The sequence below is a fragment of the Rhineura floridana genome, chromosome 10, assembly GCF_030035675.1.
Source record: "Rhineura floridana isolate rRhiFlo1 chromosome 10, rRhiFlo1.hap2, whole genome shotgun sequence".
Classification (NCBI taxonomy): domain Eukaryota; kingdom Metazoa; phylum Chordata; class Lepidosauria; order Squamata; family Rhineuridae; genus Rhineura; species Rhineura floridana.
This window is the reverse complement of record NC_084489.1, coordinates 18,948,529-18,971,375: the sequence shown is the minus strand read 5'-3', so window position 1 is coordinate 18,971,375 and position 22,847 is coordinate 18,948,529. Positions and strand designations below refer to the sequence as shown.

Sequence of the window (22,847 nt, the reverse complement as noted above, 5' to 3'; positions counted from 1 at the left end):
GCAACAGTGATTTAAACTGATGTCCGCAGAACAGAGCTCAGAGGTTGAAATTTCCTGCCTCATCCATGAAGTCACTAGGTGGCCTTACGTGAGTCACTATAGCTCAGATTCAGTTCCCATCCCTCATTGGCAGCGGGGGATAAAAATGCTGATGTACCTTACAGGGCTGTTGTTGGGATCATTGGAGTTCAAATTACATTGACTGCATGGACAAGAGCCATGCCAGGGAATTTCAAACATTTAATACTATGTGGGTGGGGGAGGATGATTTTCATTGGGACTGCTGTGTGTGGGGAGTGGAAGTTAATGCTTCCTTCTGCAACTGGGATCCTAATGAAAATTGTCTCCAAGCTAGTGTTAGCCTCAGAAAAAAAAGCCAATGGGATCCCCCCCCAAGCTAACTTTAGTGAGGAGGGTGATTTGGGGGGGGATTGGGCCTGAGGTGGTAAATGTGAAACCTCATCTTGTCACTCACTGTTGTCCCAATAAAAACTACCACTTCCCATGCTTAGGATTGTTTTTTTTTAAAAAAAATTGACATTGGTTGCTACATAAATACTAGTTATTGTTTAAAAGTTTCTATACATTATCATTCCTGGTAGTAAATTCACCTAACAGTGAACCTCTTGAGTCATACCTTCTGGACGATAGCGGTCGCAAGTTCTTCTATAAGCTCCTCTCTATGGTCCTGTAAGTAACAAGCTTCATTCTGTTTGTCCTATACAGAAGGCATGCACAGATAAATATTTACACTTTTACTTATATAAACTCTTAGAAAATCAACATTAAAAACGTGTAGATAGAAAAAATCAACAACTGCTGCCAAAACTCACAAAAACACCATGGTCCTTCTTACTTTGCTCCTTTCATTAATGCCTGTGTGGCTAGGAGGACTTGTTTTACTAGCCTCTTGAAAGGTTACAGGGAGGGGACTGACTGTAGCAGAGAAAGACTGCCTTCCTGCTCTGGATCTCCCAAACATATCTGGCTAACCATTGTAGGAAAGAGGACTAGAGAGCCCTTTGGTCTGATGTAGGATGCTGCCACCACTGGTACAGCCGGCCACAAACTCTCTAGCAAGGAGTGGGAAATGTTACCAGTAGTAGTATGTCTCTACTGCCCATGCCCAGGGCTTGCAGGCCCAGCTGCCTATGATGGCAGCCTGGCACTAGGGGAAGTGTTTTGTGTTGGACAGGGAAGTCAGTGCAGTACATGGTAAACCATTTCTTTGGCGTTTTTTCCGTAGACTTAAAAGTATGCTATTATAATCATTCTTAGTGGAATAATGAGGATATAACTACATTGCTGTGCTTTCAAATAATGCAATAAAATAACATATGATGGTGAAGAACAGAGTGCTCTCCTGCTACAGTGCTTCTGCTAATTGAGCAGGAGCTATTTTTTATATAAAAGAGAGAAAAGATCATTATCAAAATAATGAATGTAATTTTTAAAAAAATTACCAAGCTGTCACCATACATCTCTGCCTTAGAAATAGCTTCTTCTATTGCTTCTTCTGCAACACGTAAGGCCACAGCAAGGGTGTCCGTCATGCTGTGTCCTAGGCAAAGAATGCATCACAGTATGTTTAGCATTTATGAAACAGAGAAGACCATTGTGGAAGAGGTGGGAACCCCTGTTTTCCATAAGCCCCCTCTTTCTAGAATAATCACAACCATTCACCATTTCCCTTTCAGAACAAGATCAGTGTATGCAACCTAGAATGCATTGTGTCAGAGGCAGAAAGCAGAATTTACTTGCAGGGCATGTTGCTCCACATGACGCAAAGGAAGGCAAATAAATACTTCGTATGTAATATATTACAAGAGTCATTCTATGCTTGAGTTATGCTGGCTGATTGGATATGGCAGAAGCCCCCTTACAGCCATGACAAATAGATATGCAGACAGAACACTTCAGTTATGCCAGTGGAACACTCCATTGGTGCAGCTGTTCCACCAGTGAAAATGTGCCAGCAGAATGGCTAAAATGGAGTGGAGTCATGTGTGGGATAGAGGAGCACATTTATACCTCTCAATGGAGCAAAAGCATCGTCCTCATCTCCCATATGAGCCTTGATAGATGCACAAGACAAGACTTTTTTGCCACTGCACCCAGGCTTTGGAACTTCCTCCTACGGGAGGTACAACTGGACCCCTCACTCTTGGCCTGTTAACCTGTTTTGTTTCGGAATGCATTTTGGGGTGATGGTTAGTTTTTATTCCTGTTTCTCTTATCCCTACTGCTGTAGTATCCTTCTGTGCTGTTTAAGTTTATTTTTGTTTGTTTGTTTCATATATATTCTGCCTCTCCTCCAAGGAGCTCAAGGCAGTTCTCTTTCAACCTCACCTTTTACTCTTTGCAACAGCTGGACAAGACAGGTTAGGCTGAGAGCACACAACTGATCCAAGGTCACCTAGAGAGCTTCACAGGTGAGTAGGGATTTGAATCTGGGTGTCCCAAGTACTTGTCTGATGCTCTAACCCAGCCTTCACCAAATGCTGCCATCCAGATTTTTATTACAACTCACATCAGCCTCAACTAGTTGTAGTACAAAACATCTGGAAGGCACCAGGTAGGGATGAAAGGATCTGTTGATTTCATTTCTCTCAGTTTCTCCGTTTTCCAGTCTGAAATTCATTTCTCCATGTTTCTGCAGCCATTTGCAAATTTCTTAAAAAGAAATTCTCATGAAAATTCTTCTGCATTTTAGTGCAAATTTCTCCGAACACACACATTATTGTATGTAGTTTTGACTAAGGTACACATTTTTGCAAACAATTTCTCCTAATATAATGCATTTTTGTATGTTATTTTTACTAATATATTATTTTATGTGCACTTCCGCCTAATATATGCATTTTTGTAAACATTGTTTGGCTAGAGAATCTGGATAGTTTTGGTTCTCATATTGTTTCAGAAAGTGCGGATGTGGCTTGAAATGTGAACTGAATCGAATTTCTCCCCCATCCCTAGCACCAGGTTGGCAAAATTTGCTCTAACCAGTACACCACACTGATTATTTTCATTAAGATTTTATTGTGTGATTTGTCTCTATGTATATTCTCTTTTTGTTGTAAGTTGCCTTGGTTCTTTCCAATCAGAAAAGTGGAGAGTAAATATTCATTCATCTATCCATAAATAAATAAATGGTTACATAGAGAACCCATCAATGAGAATAACCCAATGACTATTTTTGAAGGAATGTTTGTCACAAGCAAGGTAGTTCCTTACTTTTGTATAGCTAATTGACCAATTTCTCTGCATGAGAAAAAACACATTCGAGGTAATGAGGTTAGGTTATAAATTTATTAATACTTCATAGCTTTGTGGTAATATATAGGGAGCTGGCGAGGAAGGCACTGGCATGCCACCAGTCTACCACAAAACTCTGCAATTTCTCAGAAACCTCCTGTTTGCTTCCCTGGAGAGGTGAATAGAAGGAGCGAGAATATGGGTGCCTCCAGACTGTCATTATTTTGTGGAATGGATTCAAGCACATACAGAAAATTTAGACCTGTGCAATTAAAGTGGATTAAAGTACTCTATCAACCTAGCACAACAAATTACTTTTTAAAAGAAGAATATTTGTGATTAGGAAAGTGACAGAGAAATGCACTGAAAAGTGTGGAATGAACAAATGATTAATGGGAAGATGTATAAATACCCTGCAAGCAAATCAAGATAAATGCACAATAAACAGGTTGTCTGGGGAAGCCCATCTACGGGTAACTCAATTTGTAACAATTAATTAATAATAAAACACATACATACACCCACCCACTTCAAACAGAATTACCTTCAGTCTGTCTGTAGAAAGTAGAATCACTGCCACATATGCTTCCTTCATTTTCTATGGTCCCTTCGTGGAAGCTTCCTGCTTCTGCTCAGAAAGAACATCACTGTCATTATTATTACAGTATTATTCACTAATGCCATATTTCTAAATGCACCAGCATCTGTAAAAGGGGTGATAGTGACATATGCTTAACACAAAAGACATTTAGCTGCAAATTCCTGCTAGAAGCTATCATGTTCTTCAAAAAATATTTCTTTCAGAGGATAAAATTTCTCACACTGGGCTAATCCCTGGATTCAGACAATGACTGTTGAAGTCCAAGAGAGAACTTGAAGTTAATAAACAGAGATTGCACACAGAATGCTAGTGCAGAGGACTTGCTTTGAACATGACATTTTGGGCTTGAAATTGCTCGTGGATTTTAAAGGGATCATTTCATTGGGGAAAAAAGAACATTTAATCCTGCTTCTGTATCAAATGGAACAAGAGGACTATCTTACAGTCACAGTGAAAAGAGAAAAACAGAAGTTGTTGCCAGTGACAGAAACAAAGAGGAGTTGTTTATCTGATACTGTTGTAAACTCTCGCAAATCTGAGCGGCAACATGGTGCTTTATCAGTACAGTAGGGCCCCACTCATACGGCGGGTTACGTTCCGGACCCCTGCTGTAAAGTGGAACCCATTGAATAGAATGGTGCGCAATGCCCAAAAACTGCCATAAAAGCGGAACAAGCGCCATATGAGTGGGGCTTTATTCTAATTGCATCTAATTGAGACCGCTGTATTAGCGAATTGCTGTAAAGCGAATCGCTGTAAAGTGGGGCCCTACTGTATGGTTAATAAGCCAGTCTTCTGCCTTGGACATTGTAACAGAATCACTAGCAATGTGTCCATCATGCCTGATAGGAAAGGGAGGAGCATGCTAAGCAGCAGGGAGGCAGACTTGCTCAGCTCTTTGCTCATTCTGCCTTTGTTTCCTTCCTGTCTCTCAGCAATGGGCTTGGTGCCTGGGCCAAAGGCATGTCTCTTTTACCATGTCTCTCTCCCCACCTTGCAGCTCTCTACCCCAACCATGGTTTCAGGCAGTGGTTTGAGTCAGGAGCAGTTACAGAGTCAGCATAGCCCAGAGACAGAAATACTGTACTTTATTAATATACAAGTTCCACGGAGGAATACACACAGGTAATGTTATTTTGAAATCCACATGGATTTTCAGAGTGATTTGTGAGTAGGATACTAAAAAGAAGTATTTGGGAAGTGATGGGGGTGTCTGTTAGTAGGGGAGAGACTGGGTATGACATAGAAAGGCTGGCACAATTGAAATGTTCCTGAATTACCCTGACCAAAGAGGAGCACTCATCCAGCACCTCATTTCATTTCAAACTTCCATGTTTCATTCCTCATTGATTTCCCCCCTTTCCTCTTTCCTATAAGAGATTCTATCCAGACACAAAGGATACTTCACAGTTCAGTATGGTAGCAACCCAGAGCTTCCCAGCAATAGCAGCAAAGGCTTATTCTGAGAAGTGTAACATGGCAGCCCCTAGTAGTCCATTCACAGGCTCCAGATAGAGGGGACTGGAAGCTGGCAAGACCAGTGAAGCATGCTGGGATTAAGCACACACATACACACACATCTTGACATGAATTTAAGGCCAAGTGACCTGATTTTCAACTTTGAGAGGTTGCAGCAAAACCAGGAAGTGACAGGAACTGGTAAAACAATGATTACCTGATTTAAGACCCCTCAGCTGATAATCCATTCACCTGAGAAAATAGGATTTTCTCTAACCAAATACAGGATTCATTATGATGCAGATGTTTTACATACCTGGATAAATAAGACAATGCTGTTTACCCCATCCTTCCTGTAATCAGGTGGCATTAGGAAGAGCTCTGCCTGAGGCATGATAATAATCACAAGTCAGGAGCCTCAAATGAATCTTTAATGTCTAAAACTTTTAAGGGAAGCAACCCCCACCATCACTTCTATAAGGTTGGGAAAGTCTCCTTATTTCTCCCCACTTCATCTTACCCTTTTCATGTACTCAAATGAAGCAAAATTCTTGTAAATAAGGATCTTCATCCCATACACAAACACACACACCACCACCACTACATGCCATGCTGCAAGGAAGATCCCAGCACAGGAAACTGGGCCAAAAAGCTCCAGGGTAAGGAGTTCTATTGCTCGGTTTCCCCTCATTGCAATCCTGACTCAGAGTGAATAGCAGGACTCGTGAGGTTTTAAGAGCTGAAATCACACGAGAAGCCTTAGGCATAAAATTCTTAGCCCAACCTTCTGGTTCAGGCTTCAGCACATACATGCACACACAGCTTGCTAGAGCTCCTTCAAGTGCTGGACACCTAACTTTAATCTCTGTTCTATTTTCTGGAGTTTTCATGTCAAATGCACACGCTTCACCCATTTTCCTCTACTTCATTAGCATATACCTTTTTCTCTTTAAGAGCTCACTTTATTTTTTTTTACAGTGTGAATACTTCAGAATATTAGGTTAAATGCACTCAAGAATTTTGCTGCACCATATTGTTCAGTGTCCTTGAATTTCTTTTTCTACACCCCACTGTAATAAATGGATGCTTTAGTCTTCACCCTAAGATATTGGTGTGGATGTCAATTTCTGGCTTCTGAATACCCTTAGACACATTTCTAGAGCAGCATGTGATTGACCCACACAAAGATCCCTCTCTCAGAAGCATGTTTAAAGGTCACATGTCAAGTGTACATATCATATGAGTTCCCAGAAACATGTGTAATGCATGTGCTTTGGAAGTAGCTAGACTGGAGGTGCTGCACAACAAAACATGCTAGTACTCCCAGTGCCAACAGTCCAGACTTCAGGCATGAATGTTGATGAATGTGAACCCTAGGGCCCTGTAAGCTTCCTCTGCAACCAATTGGGTTACATCAGGAGTAGCCAATATGGTACCCTCCAGATGTTTCAGACAACAATTTCCATCAACCGTAGCTAGCATGATTGATGGTCAGGTATGATGGGAGTTTTAGTCCACAACATCTAGAGGACATGTTGGTTATCCTTGGGTTACATGAACAGAGGAAGCTCACTCAAAGGCAAATAATAGATTGAGAGCCTTGTTTCTGCTGTGAGTGATTGTACTAATAAATATGATGGACTGCAGACTGATTTCTATCTGTTCTCTGCTTCTTGGAGTTGCTCGGAGCAGGGATATCTCTGAGCTGCATTGTGTTGGCAGTCTTTGGTTTGAAAGGACAGATGAGCAGCCTCTTGCTGTTAGATTTTTGTCAGCTTTGGCTCACAGATCTTTCAATGCCGTTTTTTAAAAATTGACATAACATTTTCCATGTCTATAGAGCCATTCACTTATGGGAATTAATACGAAAGGAGGAAAATGTTCTGGCAGAAAGTTCACTAAGATGTCCTAACACATAAAGAACTGTCAGAAAAGGTACTTGCAAAAAGCAAACCTTTCCTGTCCCATTACCAAAATAATTAGGCAATTAAAAATAGACGTAAGAATTTTAATTGGATTAGAACAAACCTAAAAAAGAGGCATAATTAAGAACTGATAACAACTTTACTATACTGCCATGGGTACTTGCATGACTCCATATACTGTACCAACATATTCATGGCTGACTTAGAACACTGCTTCCTTAACTCTGTACACAAAGGTCTCTCCTCTTCTTGAGATACATTAATGGCATGTTCATCATCAACACCCATGGGCAGGAAACCCTTGAGGAATTCCAATAAGACTCCTACAGCTTTCACCCCAACATCTCCGTGAGCAAAGACTAGTCCATTCTACACATTCATCTTCTGACCACTACTGTGCAGCTATATTGTGGACATATAAGCATTGCTCACACCAGAAGCCATTGGTAACCTGCTAAAAGACAGATCCAGCAGAGCAGTTACAGAACACTATATCTTGTACCCTACAGCTCTGAGCTAAAATCACTTCAAAAAAATTGAAATGGACTGCCTTCGTCGATTTCGACTTATGGCAACCCTATGAATAGGGTTTTCATGGTAAGCAGTGTTCAGAGGTGGTTTACCATTGCCTTCCTCTGAGGCTGAGAGACAGTGACTGGCCCAAGGTCACCCAGTGAGCTTCATAGCTGTGTTGGGATTCGAACCCTGGTCTCCCAGGTTGTAGTTCAACACCTTAACCACTACACCACACTGGCTCTCTAAAATCACTTCAATGCATACTCAATTATCTAAAGCCCATGGACAATAATACTTCCCTCTCACAGGTCATGGGTAGCCTTTGTTGAGATAGCCCCCTAATCTAAAACAGCTGTTCACCAGCAACAATAGGCCACGTAAAAGAGAAACAGACATAGGGACTAGATCCTGCAACAAGCCTAGATACTACTTCTGTCCCTTTATGTCCGGTGTGGAGAGCATTCCAGAGCCTGGCAAAGTTACTTTTTTGAACTACAACTCCCACCAGCCCAATCCAGTGGCCATGCTGATGGGAGTTGTAGTTTTACCAAGCTCTGTATTTGGCCCTCCAGATGTTGCAGAACTATAATTCCCACTATCCCTGACCATTGGCCATGCTTGCTGGGGCTAATGGGAGTTATAGTTCAGCAACATCTAGAGGGCCAAATGTTTCCCAGCCCTGCTCTATACATTTAAGCAACACTGTTAGAAATTATAACAACATCATCTACAACACAGCAGGCCTACAGGATGACTAAGCAGGTAGGGGCTGGTTGGTACCACCCTGGCTGCTCCCTGTTCTGCTTTCCCAACCAGCAAGAGTGTGTGTGGTCTTTTGCCTGCATCAGATTGTTTGCCTGTGAGATCTCTGTCTGCAGGTAAGAGTGTTTTGAGGCTGACAGTAGCATGGGGTATTGTTTGGTTGCTGGCTGAGTGGATACAGCTGAGGTGTGGTCCAGAGCCTGTCTTGCTATAACAACAGGCTCTACTGTGGGTGATGGGGTTGACGCCAAAGGGGATTTTCCCTTTGGATCACCACTTCAGGAAGCTACCAAGGCGGGGCAGCATATGGAATTGTAAGACAGGCACTGTGGCTGACAGGCCTGTGACCCTTACCCTGGGTGGGAGCCTGGTGAAGAAGTTTGAGTTTGGTGGTGTCCCTCTGAGGAGTGTTGGAGTGACACTACTATCTTCTGCCTGACAGTGTGGGTTGTGCCTAGTATTGGGCCTTTCTTTATTATCTGTGGCCCCAATCTCCCAGCTGTATGTTGATGGTGCCAGCATGCATCTTGGCGGGTAGGCAGCAGGGAGTTATAAAGATGCTGCCCCTGTTTCAGTGGTAGTGGGCAGGGGAAGGTATAGTCAGAGTGGAGGGGCTGACCACCATTTGGAGTGGAGGTCTAGATGTTTAGTCCCTGTCCCCTGTTTCAGCCCTTTCATACCTCCGGATGTTACTGGTGGCTTATCCTCTGAGCCCTCTGGTCTGGTTATTGAATGCACAACCAGGTCACTCCATAATAAGATCATGATCATCCATGATGTGATTGTGGATGAAGGGGCTGACTTGGCATGTATCACCCAAACTTAGATGGGTGAGAGAAGCACCATCTCCTTCACCAGAAAACCTCTTGATCTTGGGATAGGCTTAGAGGGTCTGCATCTGGTTCTGGTCCAGCATCTGCATCTATTGACCACCCTGTTGCCCAGTAGTATCCCTGACCAAGTTAGCCAAAGTGGTCTCTAGAGTGGTGTTGGAGAATCCCAGAACAATAGTTCTTGGTGATTTCAACATCCACACAGAGGTTGCTATTGGACTAACATGGGACTTGATTGCTCCCTTGACACCCATGGGGCTGTCTCAAATGTTCAAATGGTTGGACCGACACATCAGACAGGGCATACCTTCAATGTAGTCTTTATCCCAAATGATATGAGGGATGGACTAAAGGCAAGGGCACTGCAGCTTATCATGGTTGGACAATTACCTGGTGAAGTTTGGACTGGTAGCAGCAATTCCCTCATTTAAGGGTGGTGGGCACCTTTGGATGGCCCACTCTCAGAGACTGATGGAAAGTGAGGTGTGTTCCTGTATGTTCTGGGGGATTTCTCAATAGAGAAAGCTGACTAAACTTGTAAAAGCCCTGGCCTCACTGTGGAATAGCAAGATGAAACAGGCATTTGACCTGATTGCTCCCAAGTATCCTGTTTGGAATTCTGGAGCCCAAGTGGCTCCTTGGTATTCTGGGGCACATTGGGGTATGAAGCAAGCTGGATGAGCACTAGAGCACTAACTGAACACTGGTTAGTGCACACAATTGTGCCTAACATGCAGTGCAGGGTGCAAAGAAGGCTATATCTCTAACCATTAACCTCTTGACCCCTGTCTCTCCTGACTTGTTAAATCTAGCAGAGAGGGTTTGACTGGTTGGGTCCAGAGTGTGGTTAACTCTTTATTTCTTGAAGGGTGGTTCCTGCTGCCTTAAAAGAGGTGGTATGAAACCACTCCTAAAGAAACCAGCCCTGGATCCCTTGGATTGGAATAACTACTGACCATTTGCAAACACTCCCCCGTTGGAGAAGGTGGTGGAGAGAGTAGCGATGGAGCAGCTGCAAGTATTCTTGGACGACACAGATTATTCAGATCCATTCCAGTCCGGGTTCAGGTCTGGCCATGGGACTGAGTCAGCCTTGGTCTTCCTTTATAGAGAGTGGGACAGAGGGAGTGCAACCTTGCTCTCGCTTCTCAGTCTCTCTGTGGCTTTTGATATCACTGACCACAGTATCTTCTTGGACCGGCTTGGAATTGGAATTGGAGGCACCATGTTATGGTGGCTCCAGTCCTACCTATTGGGAGAGTAGCATTGGGAGAGTGCTTTTCAGCCCCTTGGCAGTTATGCTATGGGGTGCTGCAGGGCACTATTTTATCCCCAAATGCTATTTTATATCTATATGAAGATGCTGGGGAAAATCATTAAGAGTTCGGGGGCAAGGTGCCATCAGCAGAATGAGGACACTGAGCTCTATTTCTCCATAGCATCTGGGTCAGGAGAGGCTGTGTGGGCCTTGGATCGGTGCCTGGATGCAGTGGTGGGATGGATGAGGGAAAATAAGCTGAGCTTGAATGCTGGCAAGATGGAGGCACTATGGGTGAGTGGTTCCTGTGTCCAAGAAACTGGTCAACTGCCTGTCCTGGAGGAGTCTGGAGATGCTTCTGGACCCAGCTTTGTCACTGGAGGCCCAGGTAGCCCCTGTGGCTAGAAGTGCCTTTTATCAGCTGTGCCTGCTATGACAGCTACAACCATTCCTGGACCAAAGAGCTTGACTAAAATAGTTCAGGCATTAGTGACTTCAAGACTGAATTACTGCAATGCACTCTATGTGGAGCTCCCCTTGCACTTGACCTGGAAACTGCAGTTAGTGCAGAATGCTGCAGCAACATTGCTGACAGGAGTGAGATCCACCTTTCCCCATGTGAGCCCACTTGACCACTTTGATCTGTGGAACTGGAACTGTTACAGATGCCACATAATACTAGTTCTGCACTTGAAAGAAATTGTTATTTTAGTGTGGCATCACCTACAATTTGTAACTCCCTGCCTATTGATGCCAGGCAGGCGTCCTTGGGTTTTTTCTTTCTTTTGGAGCCTGCTTAGGACATTTCTGTTAAGGCAAGCCTATTCAGACACATACATGATGACATGTGTTATCTGTTTTTAGTCTTTTTGTCTTTAATTTTATGTTTTTACATTAGGGTTGCCAGGGCAGAAGCATCCCACAACCTGAGATTTCAGGGGCGGGCCCAAGTGATGTCACAGGGGGTAGGCCCAAGTGATGTCACAGGGGCGGGCCCAAGTTATGTCATTAAGCATGATACATTAAGCATCAATCACAGTTGCTTGGAGCATACAATTAAACAAAATTATCTGATTGGAAATTAAGATAGAAATCTTAGATAAAAGATGGAGCCTGGGTAGGGAACATTTAATCTAGCCTACTTGCTTTCGGCAAGAAGGGTTTAAGTGTCTTCAGGCCAGGCCAGTCACCAGAAGGCCATTGTAGGAAAAAAGGAGCCTAGTGTTGTGGAGATGTTAGATGGGAGCATTCGGGAGTAAAGATGGATGCCCCTGAAGGCTGCAATTCTAAACACACTTACTAAGGGACACAGCCCCATAGAACTCAACAGGACTTACTTCTGAGTAGATATAGTTTGGATTGTGCTGTTGGTAAAGCTTGACTAGGGATCCTCTGCAAAGACATCCATATCCAAGCAGGGTTGGCAACCCCCTGCCTGGAATGCCCTGCCCTTATCTTTTAATGTGGCTGCTCCAAACTTCTTTACAGATTTGACCCTTCACTTCAGAAAGAGGACTGAGAAATGAGTAAGAGTAAGAAGATTCTCTACCTTTTCTGTCTACCCTGTGGGCTGCAATAAACTCACTTTGACAGCCAACCCAATTCCAGTGAGTAATAATTGACAGACAGACAACACACATGGTTTGGTCTACCTTTACAGGCAGCAGCTTGGGAACAACAATTGTAGCCATATTTCCAAATATGTGAATTCTCTTTTACCCGTATTGGGAAAGAAACAAACTGCCATGCAACCAACAAGGTGCATCATCAATGGGTTTTAGGGGGTTGAGCTGAGCGCATGCAACCACTGCTGTTGCTTCTATGGAAGTAAGGGAGTGAGGTTAAAGGTAAATGAAATGCAAACAGAAAATGAAAAACAGAAGACAGTGATGCTTTCCTAACTGCAATACCGTACCAATCACAAGATTTCAGAGCAGAGGTATTATGTGCTGATAGGATCTCACTCATGTCAGAAATCGTGCTGCAGCATTCTGCATTAACTGACAGGTTGCCAGGATTTTTTTAGTTTTGGTTTTCGGTTATGAATCCTGACTGGTTGTGGGATGCTGAGTTGTCTGCCTTACTCATAGGAATCTTGTTGTGGTTGGTATGGTATTGCATTGAAATCTGCATTGGTTGCTGATTTGCTATCAGGCCAAGTTCAAAGTGTGCTTTCCATGTTATGGGTGCCACATAGTACTTGTTCTGCTCTTGTAAGAAATCAGTCCTGTAAAGTGGCAGCATCTACGCTTTGGAACTCCTTGCCTATTGACATTAGGGAGACGCCTCTTTTCAGTACCTGATAAAATCATTTTTGTTTAGGCAAGCCTATCCAGGCATGTAGAAGCTATTGTGTTTTTAAATCTGTTTTTAACTCATTGTTGGTTTTATTATTTTGAATGGTTTGAATGTTGGTTTTATTAGCAGCCAGAATATTTGTTTTTTTTACAAGGGCCCCAGGCCAGGCACCAGTGATGGGGCGACTTCCTATGGCAGCCAATCTCTGATGCTGGGGTGGGGAGGTGGGGAGTCACACAGGATGCATGCACAGAGACCTTCCCTCCCCCACCCATGTCAGCTATTAAGCCACCAGATAAGTAGTTATTTCAACAAAGGAAAAGGAAGAAAATAAGGATGTCAACAGTAAAGAAAAACCTACAGAAATATAGAGACAATCAAGTTAAAATCAAACAGAAGGCTTTTGTGGAACCATATTTTAAAAATGATGAAGAGCACATCAGAATATGATTGCAAAAATTATCTTTTATGCAATCAGGCTTCTACGCTATGAAAAAAAGGCTCACTTCTATTCAATTGGGAGACCATAGTTTGGAAAAAAAATTGAAAGATTATAAAGAATGTAAATTGGGTGTAAAAATACAGAGCACATGGATGGAATATTTTTAAGCTGTTTTTAAAGTTGTTTTTTAAAGTTGTTTTTAAGATATTTTGTTTTAACATGTTTTTAAAGACGCTTTGCTTCAATATACTTTAAAGTATTTTGTTTTTAAGATGTTTTAGAGGGCTTCTAGTGTTTTTGTTTGCCACCCTGGGCTCCTTCTGGGAGGAAGGGAGGGATAGAAATTTAATAAAAAAATAAACAATTATATGTAACCTTTTAGCCCCAGAAGGGCAGCAGGGCTCTCTGTGTGTCACACCTTCTTATGACTTGCAACACCAGACTTTGACACTCCCTTTCCCCTAAATCTCACATCAGAAAGGTGCTTGGGAGCCAGGAAGGCTCCAACCTGGCCAGTTCCTGGATAGCTGCAGCTGGGGGCAGCCTGTAGCGGGGAGGATCCCCCCCTCCATATAATTACATGATTTTTTCTCCCCCCCTACTTTTTTTTGGTGCCGCCTCAGGGCTTTTAGGCTGGCTACAGGTCTGGTTGGGGTGAGTGGCACTCTGCAGCACACCCCCAAAGGCACCGTGTCCCGCAGCAGGAGAAACCCCGGCTCATGGGGACAGACTCCTGGCTTGAGCAGCCACTGATCCTGGCTCTTGAGTGCCCCTGAGTGTACTCGAAGCGCCTCGGGCTCCCCAGGGCCCAGCCAGGCAAGCCCTCCTCTCACTCACCCAACTGCTGGGCTGAGACGCTGCTGGTGACGCGCTGGAGCTCAAGGGCAACGTTGGGCTGGCCAGGTGCAAAGATGGCTGTGTGGATCTCCATGGGTGCAGCGGCACCCTTGAAGACTTCCTGGAGCAGGCCCTCGAGGTGCAGGAGTGCCTCCTTCTCCTCCTCGGGCCACGACTGGATGATCACGCCGACCAGGGCCGCGGGGGCACAGCAGCTCTGGTCCCGATCCTGAATGCCCTGCAACACCTTCCGGAGCTGCTCAGCCTGCTCCCACAGTAATGCCACCCGGCACAGGAAGAAAGTCAGCTGCCCTGACGGCGTTGTGGCTCCTCAGAGGGAGGATGTGGTGGTGGCAGTGGCGGCCACTGGCGGTGGTGCTGCTTTTCCTTGGCGCCAGGCAGGAAGGAGGGAGGGGACGCAGCAGCCTGCCCAGAACCCTTCCCAGCAAGCAGAGAGCACGGATGGCTCCTCTGGGAAACGGCGGCCAGAGCCTTTGGCATATGCGTGAATCACGCATGTGTGGCTGGGCGGGAGCCTGGAAAGCCGGAGATCCAGCTATTTGGGGGTGAATATGACCAGAGACCGGAGAGGGCCCCCAGATGCCAGAGTATCCAGCTGAAAACTGGAGATCTGGCAACCCTATTTTACATTTTATTGATAATTGTTTTTATTTTGTTTTATTTTATTGTTTTATTTTATTGTTTTTATTGATAATGTTAATGTTGCTTATAAACTGCTTAGAGGTTTTTTACAATCAAGTGGTATATAAATTTTGTTAAATAATAAATAAATATCAGGTGCTCATTCACATGCTCATTTTCCAGCCTGATACATGCTGTCACTTGTGAGTAATGCTCTTCTGCCTTCTACATAGAATAAACAGGCCAGTATCTACACAAATGGGTAAATGGATTCAAATCTGACATCAAAAATTGCAACAGTGGGAGAATATTTCCTGACCTGAAAGTTACCATTCTCCAACAAAGTAAATTCAAATGGAAACTTCAGCATGAAATTTCTGATGCAGAATTAATCAAGAACTTTGATTCTGTTTAGTCTTGAATACAGGCAATGGTTTGCAATGCTACTACAGGTGTTACTTTGCATAACAAAACTGGCATAATAGTGTTATCATCCCTTATTGCTGTTAAGAAAAGTAAAATAACCACTCATAAGCTTTACACAGAATTCTCAGAGACTGATTTGGCACTGTTCTGCCCCCCCCCCAAATGTATACATGTGTCTACCAACTGAGGATAACACTTCATAGATGTGATGGACTTGTGTCTGTGAAGATTTATGCTTCAATAAATCTGTTGTAAGTCTTTAAGGTGCCACAACACATTTCCTCCATACCTAGCATGTCAGAACCAGCTCCAGTCTCCAGCCGATGTTTTCTGTATAAATTCTTCAAAACTTTAGCACTTCCAAAACGTTTAAAGCGGCTTTTCACATTATTATAATACCATTCCAGGGACTGAGCTCTTAATAGTCTGGAAAAAAGAAAGATTTCAGAAATTTTATAATTATTATATTAAAAGAATCTAGCTGAGATGTCTTTCAAAACAATTTCTAAATAGTTTTAGAAAAGCTGGGCTGGGGGAAAATAAGTAGAGGATATGAGTAGACCCATGAAAATTAATGGACTAACGCTGCAATCCAATACATGTCTACTCAGAAGTAAGCTCCATTGGGTTTAATGGGACTTACTCCCAGGTGAGTGTGTATTAAATTGCAGCCTAAGTTGGTTACAGTTATTAATTTCAGTGGGTCTGCTCTGAGTAAAGGTTAGTTGAATAGAACCCATAAATTCTAGCTGCCATCATTGGCTTGGTCTAGTTCTCTATCATGATGATCCATTTCCTGTAATGTGACTAATTTACAAACAGAACACATTTTGATGCTATTATAATAGACAATATTATTGTTTTAAATATGCACAAGCAAATAATTATGGTTGTTGCACAAATATATAGAATTCCTCTTCTGTTCTCTCTGTTTTGCAAAGGTTTTTGGAAAACATTTTCCCACAATGATAGAACTCACAGAACCAATTAGCATATGCAATGAATCCAGACTGTCATTATTTTGCTGGAGTGATTCAAACCCTGGAAATTTAGATTTAAGCAGATGAAAGTGTTCAGTTGCCCAAGCACAACACACCCACTTAAACAAAGACAGAGAGCTTTTGCAATTAGGAACGAAACAGGAAAACGCACTGAAAAGTGTAGGATGAATGAATGATTAACAGGAAGATTTATAAACTTCCTGCAGGCAAATCAAAATGAATGCTCATTGTTGTATAATAGCCCCACAAAAAAATCAGAATGAATACTCAATCATGACTGAAAATAGTCTAACCTGTGTGTAAGCTTTGTGCTAGCAAATCAGGATGAAAGTTCAATAAACAAGTCATCTGGAGGAGCCCTCTGTCCTTCCAATACTTTCATTAATTATTTTATATCATTGTCTTCCTTTAAGGGCTGATTTCCATTTGACTTTTTAATGCTTACCTCAGCACCTTTGTCAAATATGAAGAGCACATAGATATATTTTTTCCCCTTCAGATGACCTTTAAAATAGGTGGGAATAGAAGGCCAATTCAGGCCTAAGTGCAAATAATATTTATTTTAATAGAAAATATGGTGAATAAACATGTTTGTGTGCTCTTTATGCTTGTCAGGTAACACTTGCATTTTGTATTCAGATATGAGTATCCTACCAGGAAAAGTCAAATAAGAATAAGGTGTGCTCTGAATCTTCCAAGTTCAGATTCTAGTGTAGGCACTGCAGATCTGCCAGTGCAGGTAAAGTGACTTAGATCCTCCTTATGTCAAATTTTATCCAGTTTAATTTCCTTTTGGGGGAGGGAGTCATTGGTGTCTGGATATGCAAACTCTTGTAACTGCTGCTCAGAGTGGGAGGGAAAATTAGACGTGGCTGGATGTGCGCTATCTTGCATAATATCAGAGATTTACATACAAAGGCTGCAGCTGCAAAGTGCAGTGGTGAAACTGGCAAACTTTTCCTCCATGTCTGCAGCAAATACCAAGAAGTCCCTTTACCTGTAGTGGTTTAAAACATCCCACAGTATCTTGCTTAAACTGGAACAACTGTGCACAACTGCTGCAAAGAGCAGTGGTGAAGTTGACAGGCTTGAGTGGAGATAACTCCTTCACTAAAGAGATGGAACTGATAGTGGCAGGGGCATATGGTGCCTGCCCAAGACAGTGGTGTATTCATGAGGCTATGAATTGTGGTATAAGCATTCTAAATTAGATGATAAATAATCCTCCTCCTCCACAATACATTTCCTGTACAATCCTATGCATGTTTACCCAGAAGTAAGCCCTATTGTATTCAATAGATCTTGTATGTGTGCACAGGATTGGAGCCTTGTTGTATTATTTTTTTGACATAAATAGGGCTTCAACCTGTTTTACATTTTGACATAGGCCATGTTTTGTTATATCTGTTATTCTGATATTTTGAATTCATTATTGGGTTGTTTGCTGGTAGCCTCTCTGGCCTTCCCTTAGGAAGGAAAAGCAGGATGTAAGCAATAAATGAAATGAGAGTTATTGTGAAGAAACAAAGTGGTGGTGGAGGGGGAAAGAACAAATATACACCACTTTGTGGTCACTGGAGAAATAGCAAGACATAAAAGAGATGTCCTAAAATTACATTATAAATAAAAATAAAATACAATTATAAATAGAGTTGTATCTAACTTAGTTCTACTCAGAACAGACCCACTGAAATGAATGGACCTAAGCTATCCATGCCCATTCATTTCAGTGGGTCTACTCTGAGCAGGACTAGCATGGGACACAATCTATAAATAAAAACTGGGGGGTTGAATCCATTCTAGTCTTACTCACGGAAAATCCAGTGAAATGAATGGGCATGGCTAACTTAGGTTTATTCATTTGAATAGGTCCACTCTGAGAAGAACTTAGAATGTAATCCAACTCGTATTTACACCGGGCTGAGGGGAGTTGGAGGTGGTGGACCCCCAGCTGAGCCAGCAGAAGTCCCTTGCCCTGGCAGAGCCAGGACCCTGCCAACTCAGCCAGGGAAGCCCGGACCAGCAGAAGGGGAGCTAGTGGAAGCTGGCATATGGCTAGAAAAAGGGGCATGCTGGGGGCATGTTGGAGGAGGGGCTGTGGGGGCTTATGCAACATCCAACTCCTGTTTGGAGTACTCCTGCAGGTCCCAATCCAGGCCAAAGTTACACTGGGAAAAGGATTGGTCTAAGAAAATAATTACAATGGAAGTCAATGGGGAGCGCTTACTTGCCAGTAGGGGTATTTGTGAGAGCAGCTTTTTCTTGTCTGCTCATGCATGCAGCTCCTGGCTGAACTGACGTTCTGCTGGCCCAGCAGCTCCCAAATGGCAAATGGATGCTGCAGACCTTCCCTCCAGCTGCTCCTCCACTGGCTTCCCCTGAGTTGGATTGCTCTGCCTGTTGGATACAACTCTGGTTGTTCTTATTTTATTATTATTGTTGTTCTTGTTAATGATGATGATGTTGATGATGATAGGACGTATAATAGCATGGCAAATGTGATTTAAGATTTACAGCAGTACTGTTCAGATGCTCAAGCTAGGATAAATTCAATATCTAAATAGTTAAAAAAGCAAACGCTGTATGCATTTGTTGTGGTTATTTATTGAAACTTCATAATAAATACAGCATTTTTAAAAAAAAACTGCGCAAAAAGAATTTGAAATCCCCAGTTAGCCATGAAGCTCACCTGGTGCCCTTGGGCCAGTCACTATCTCTTAACCTAGCTTGCCTCACAGGCTTGTTGTAAAGACAAAATGGAAATGGGAAGAGGCATGTACACCACCTTGATGGCTTTGAATAATATCAACACCCCATTTAAGCATTTATACCAGCAGCACCAACCCACCACCAAAAACCTCTATATTCCTCCTCCCATGGGTGGGAAAGCAACTAAACACCCCTCCCTGCATATTGCTGGTACAGTCAATTTAACCAGACCCCACCCCCAGCCCAGCTGCATTTCCCTAGAAAAAGCAGTGACACACTAAGATATTGGGTAAAAACACTCCAGTTATGAAATACACACAGAAGATTTCGCTCCATTCCACCATTGTACTGCCAATGATGTAAAGCCAAAAGTAACAAAACATTTGGGCAACTTGATACATATTAAAAATCAGTATCTGTAACTGAATACAGGCATACCCCGCTTTAACATATGCAATGGGACCGGAGCGTGTATGTAAAGTGAAAATTTACTTAAAGTGAAGCGATTATCTATGCATGTACTGCACGCAATCGCCACTAGATGGCAGCGGCGTCATGCCATTAAGTGTCCGTAATTGCGAAGCACGTAAACGTTAAGCGGGCTATGGCGGCGTATGCAGCATGTACGTTATAGCGAGGCGACGTTAAGTGAAGCAACATTGAGCGGGGTATGCCTGTAATATGTAACATAACACAGGGAAAAAAAGAGGTGATGAGACACTAGAAATAAAACACACACACAAAGCCAGGAAAACAGCCATCCCCCCATCCTCCATGCTTTGGTTGCTATGTTCTGCTCCTGATTTTTCCAGCAAACCAAAGCAGTACCCTGAGCACGTACAATTTCACATTTTAAACTCATTTAACTCATCATTGTTTTTCTCACTTCCTGCGTTAGACCAGTTACGAACTCTCACATGAACTTACCTCACATGGCTGTTGTGAAGATATACAAGGAGATATAAAATGACAGCAAAAGAGGACTAGTGCTTGAATCACAGGCATCAAATTTTGCTCCCTTTAACTAAAGTGATGAATCTTTGTAAAGGGAGGGCCATGTTTTCTTCTCTCTTTCTTCCCTCCCCTCCCAATTAATATACCTCTAAGCTTCAACCAATCTGGCATGCTCATTGTGTGTTTCGATTCAAGTGAGCTTGCTCCCAGGTTAGGGTGCAGAATGGACCCTCTCACCATGAACCCTTCCTTGCCCCTTTCTCACAAGAAAGCCTAGGCTACAGTCCTATACTATATTATTTCCTCTACATTTTAAGTGCGTCCTTCTTCCTTGGGGTGGTCATGGTCCCCCTCTGTTGTTTTAACCCTGAAGTGCAGATTAGGCTGAGAGATGGTGTGTAGCCCATGGTCACCCAGTAAATGTTATAGCTTATTTCCATTTTAAAATGATTTATATGCAGGCAAAGTTTATGAAGAAATGCAGATCCACATAAAATATTTAAAGCACATCTAGCTTGCATTTAAAGCATATGACTTCCCCAAAGAATCCTGGGAAGTGTAGTTTTCCCCTCAGTTATTGTTACCACCACTTAGCAAACTACAGTTCCCATGATTCTGTGGTGGGATTTCTGTGCTTCAAATGTGTGTTTAATGCACTTTAAATGAATGATGTGGATTTGCCCGAGGTATGCTGTGCATTCATTAGTGAATTGAAAAGAATATTTTTAAAAGATACTTTTTTAAACAGGGGAAGAACTGTAGCTCAGTGTTGGGCACCTGCTTTGCATGCAAAGGTCCAACATTCAATCTCTGGAAGCAAAACTTTGCTCTAGCTGCTGGAAAAGGAAGAGTTAGATACCAAAAACACCTTGTGGGGTGAGTGGGATGTGCCCCAGCGCTATTATGACTGTAGTATTTATACACTAAGACAGCCTTTCCCAACCAGTGTGCCTCCAGATGTTGTTGGACCACAACTGCCATCAGCCTCAGCCAGCATTGGCAATGGTCAGGAAGATGGGAGTTGTGGTCCAACAACATATGGAGGCACACCGGTTGGGAAAGGCTGCACTAAGACATGGATCAGGGTATCTTTCGCTCCAGAGAGGAAATTTTATTTGAAATTTATTTATTATTTATTTATTTAATTTAATTTATATACCGCCCTAAGCCCAAGGGCTCTCTGGGCGGTGTACATAAAATAAAACAGTCAGGAATATATAAATACAATAATACAATAAAATCAAGCCAACAAAGGTAAACAAAAATAATCAAACAGCAGCAAAATACAACAATACATATAATAAAACGCATTAAAATGCCTGGGAATATAAAAAGGTTTTCACCTGGCGCCGAAAAGATAGCAGCGTCGGCGCCAGGCGCACCTCATCGGGGAGACCATTCCATAGTTCGGGAGCCACAACCGAAAAGGCCCTATTTCTAGTCACCACCCTCCGAGCTTCTTGATGGGATGGTACTCGGAGGAGGGCCTTAGATGTTGAGCGCAGTGTACGGGTAGTTTCATATTGGGAGAGGCGCTCCACCAGGTATTGCGGTCCCATGCCGTGTAAGGCTTTATAGGTCAAAACCAGCACTTTGAATTTAGCCCGGAAACAAATAGGAAGCCAGTGCAGATGAGCCAGAACGGGTGTAATATGAGCGGACCTTCTTGTCCGCGTCAACAATCTGGCCGCTGCATTCTGGACTAACTGTAGTTTCCGAACGGTCTTCAAGGGCAGCCCAACGTAGAGCGCATTGCAGTAGTCCAATCTAGAAGTTACCAGAGCATGAACGACTGAGGCGAGGTCGTCACTGTCCAGATAGGGACGTAGCTGGGCTACCAATCGGAGATGGTAGAAAGCATTCCTTGCCACTGAGGCTACCTGAGCCTCAAGAGACAAGGAAGAGTATATTGTTGAACCGTGTTTTGTTGAAATATGACTTGTATTTTAATATGTATTTTGTATTTTTCTTTTACATGTGTTTAATTGTGGTAGCCTATGGCTCTGAGCAATAAAGATTCATTTCATTTCATTTCAATCTCTGGAAGAGACTATTGCCTGGAACCCAGAGAGCTAATGCTAGTCCATGTCATCAGTATTGAGCTAGATGGTACCAAATGGCCTGACTCGGTATTAGTGCGGAAAGAGACCCAAGGACCACAGTGACTCTAAAATTTATGTATTTTATTTACAATGTTTATATACCACTTTATTGTTAAAAAATCTCAAAGCAGTTTACAGAAGGAATTAAATAATAAAATTATTGGCAAAAGTAGTTAAAGACAGGTATTTAAAAACATTCAAAATAATAAAACCAGCAATGAGTTAAAAACAAATAAAAAATATAATAGCTTCTACACGCCTGGGTAGGCTTGCCTAAACAAATATGTTTTTAGCAGGTGCCAAAAAGAGTACAATGAAGGTGTCTGCCTAACGTAAATAGGCAGGGAATTCCAAAGCGCAGGTACTGCCACACTAAAGGATCGATTTCTTACAAGAGCAGAACAAGTACTATGTGGCACCTGTAACATGGTAAGAACACCTTGAACTTGGCCCGGTAGCAAATCAGCAAGCACTGCAGATTTCAGAGCAGAGGTGTTATGTTCTGATAGGGTCTCACTCACGTCAGCAATTGCTCTGCAGCATTCTGCACTACTGCAGACCCTGGGACAGGTTGTGCTGCATGGGGATTTCTGTGACCTTGGCTGACTGGCTGCCAGGATTTTTTTAGTTGGTTGGGAATCCTGACTGGTTGTGAGATGCTATTTTTTCTGTCTTACTCATAGGAATCTTGTGGTTGGTATGGTACTGCATTTAGGAAATCATCACTGTCTTTTCTATTTTTATTTGCATTTCAGTTACCTCTGACCTTACTCCTTTACATCCATAGAAAGAACAGTGGTTCCTTGTGCTCAGCTCAACCTCCTTAAA

General features: G+C 42.7%; 1 protein-coding gene across 6 annotated transcripts in view; it reads right to left on the bottom strand.

The window, feature by feature from the left end:
• The window catches only part of MYRIP (myosin VIIA and Rab interacting protein), a 377,908-nt gene that overhangs the window by 90,639 nt on the left and 264,422 nt on the right, over nucleotides 1-22,847 (bottom strand). For all 6 annotated transcript variants that reach the window (XM_061587554.1, XM_061587553.1, XM_061587556.1 and 3 more), the window contains 4 exons: nucleotides 15,543-15,679; nucleotides 3,800-3,883; nucleotides 1,464-1,561; nucleotides 638-718 (listed from right to left, as the gene is read on the bottom strand). In XM_061587554.1, coding sequence (XP_061443538.1) covers nucleotides 638-718; nucleotides 1,464-1,561; nucleotides 3,800-3,883; nucleotides 15,543-15,679 — 400 coding nt within the window. The remainder of the gene's footprint in view (nucleotides 1-637; nucleotides 719-1,463; nucleotides 1,562-3,799; nucleotides 3,884-15,542; nucleotides 15,680-22,847) is intronic.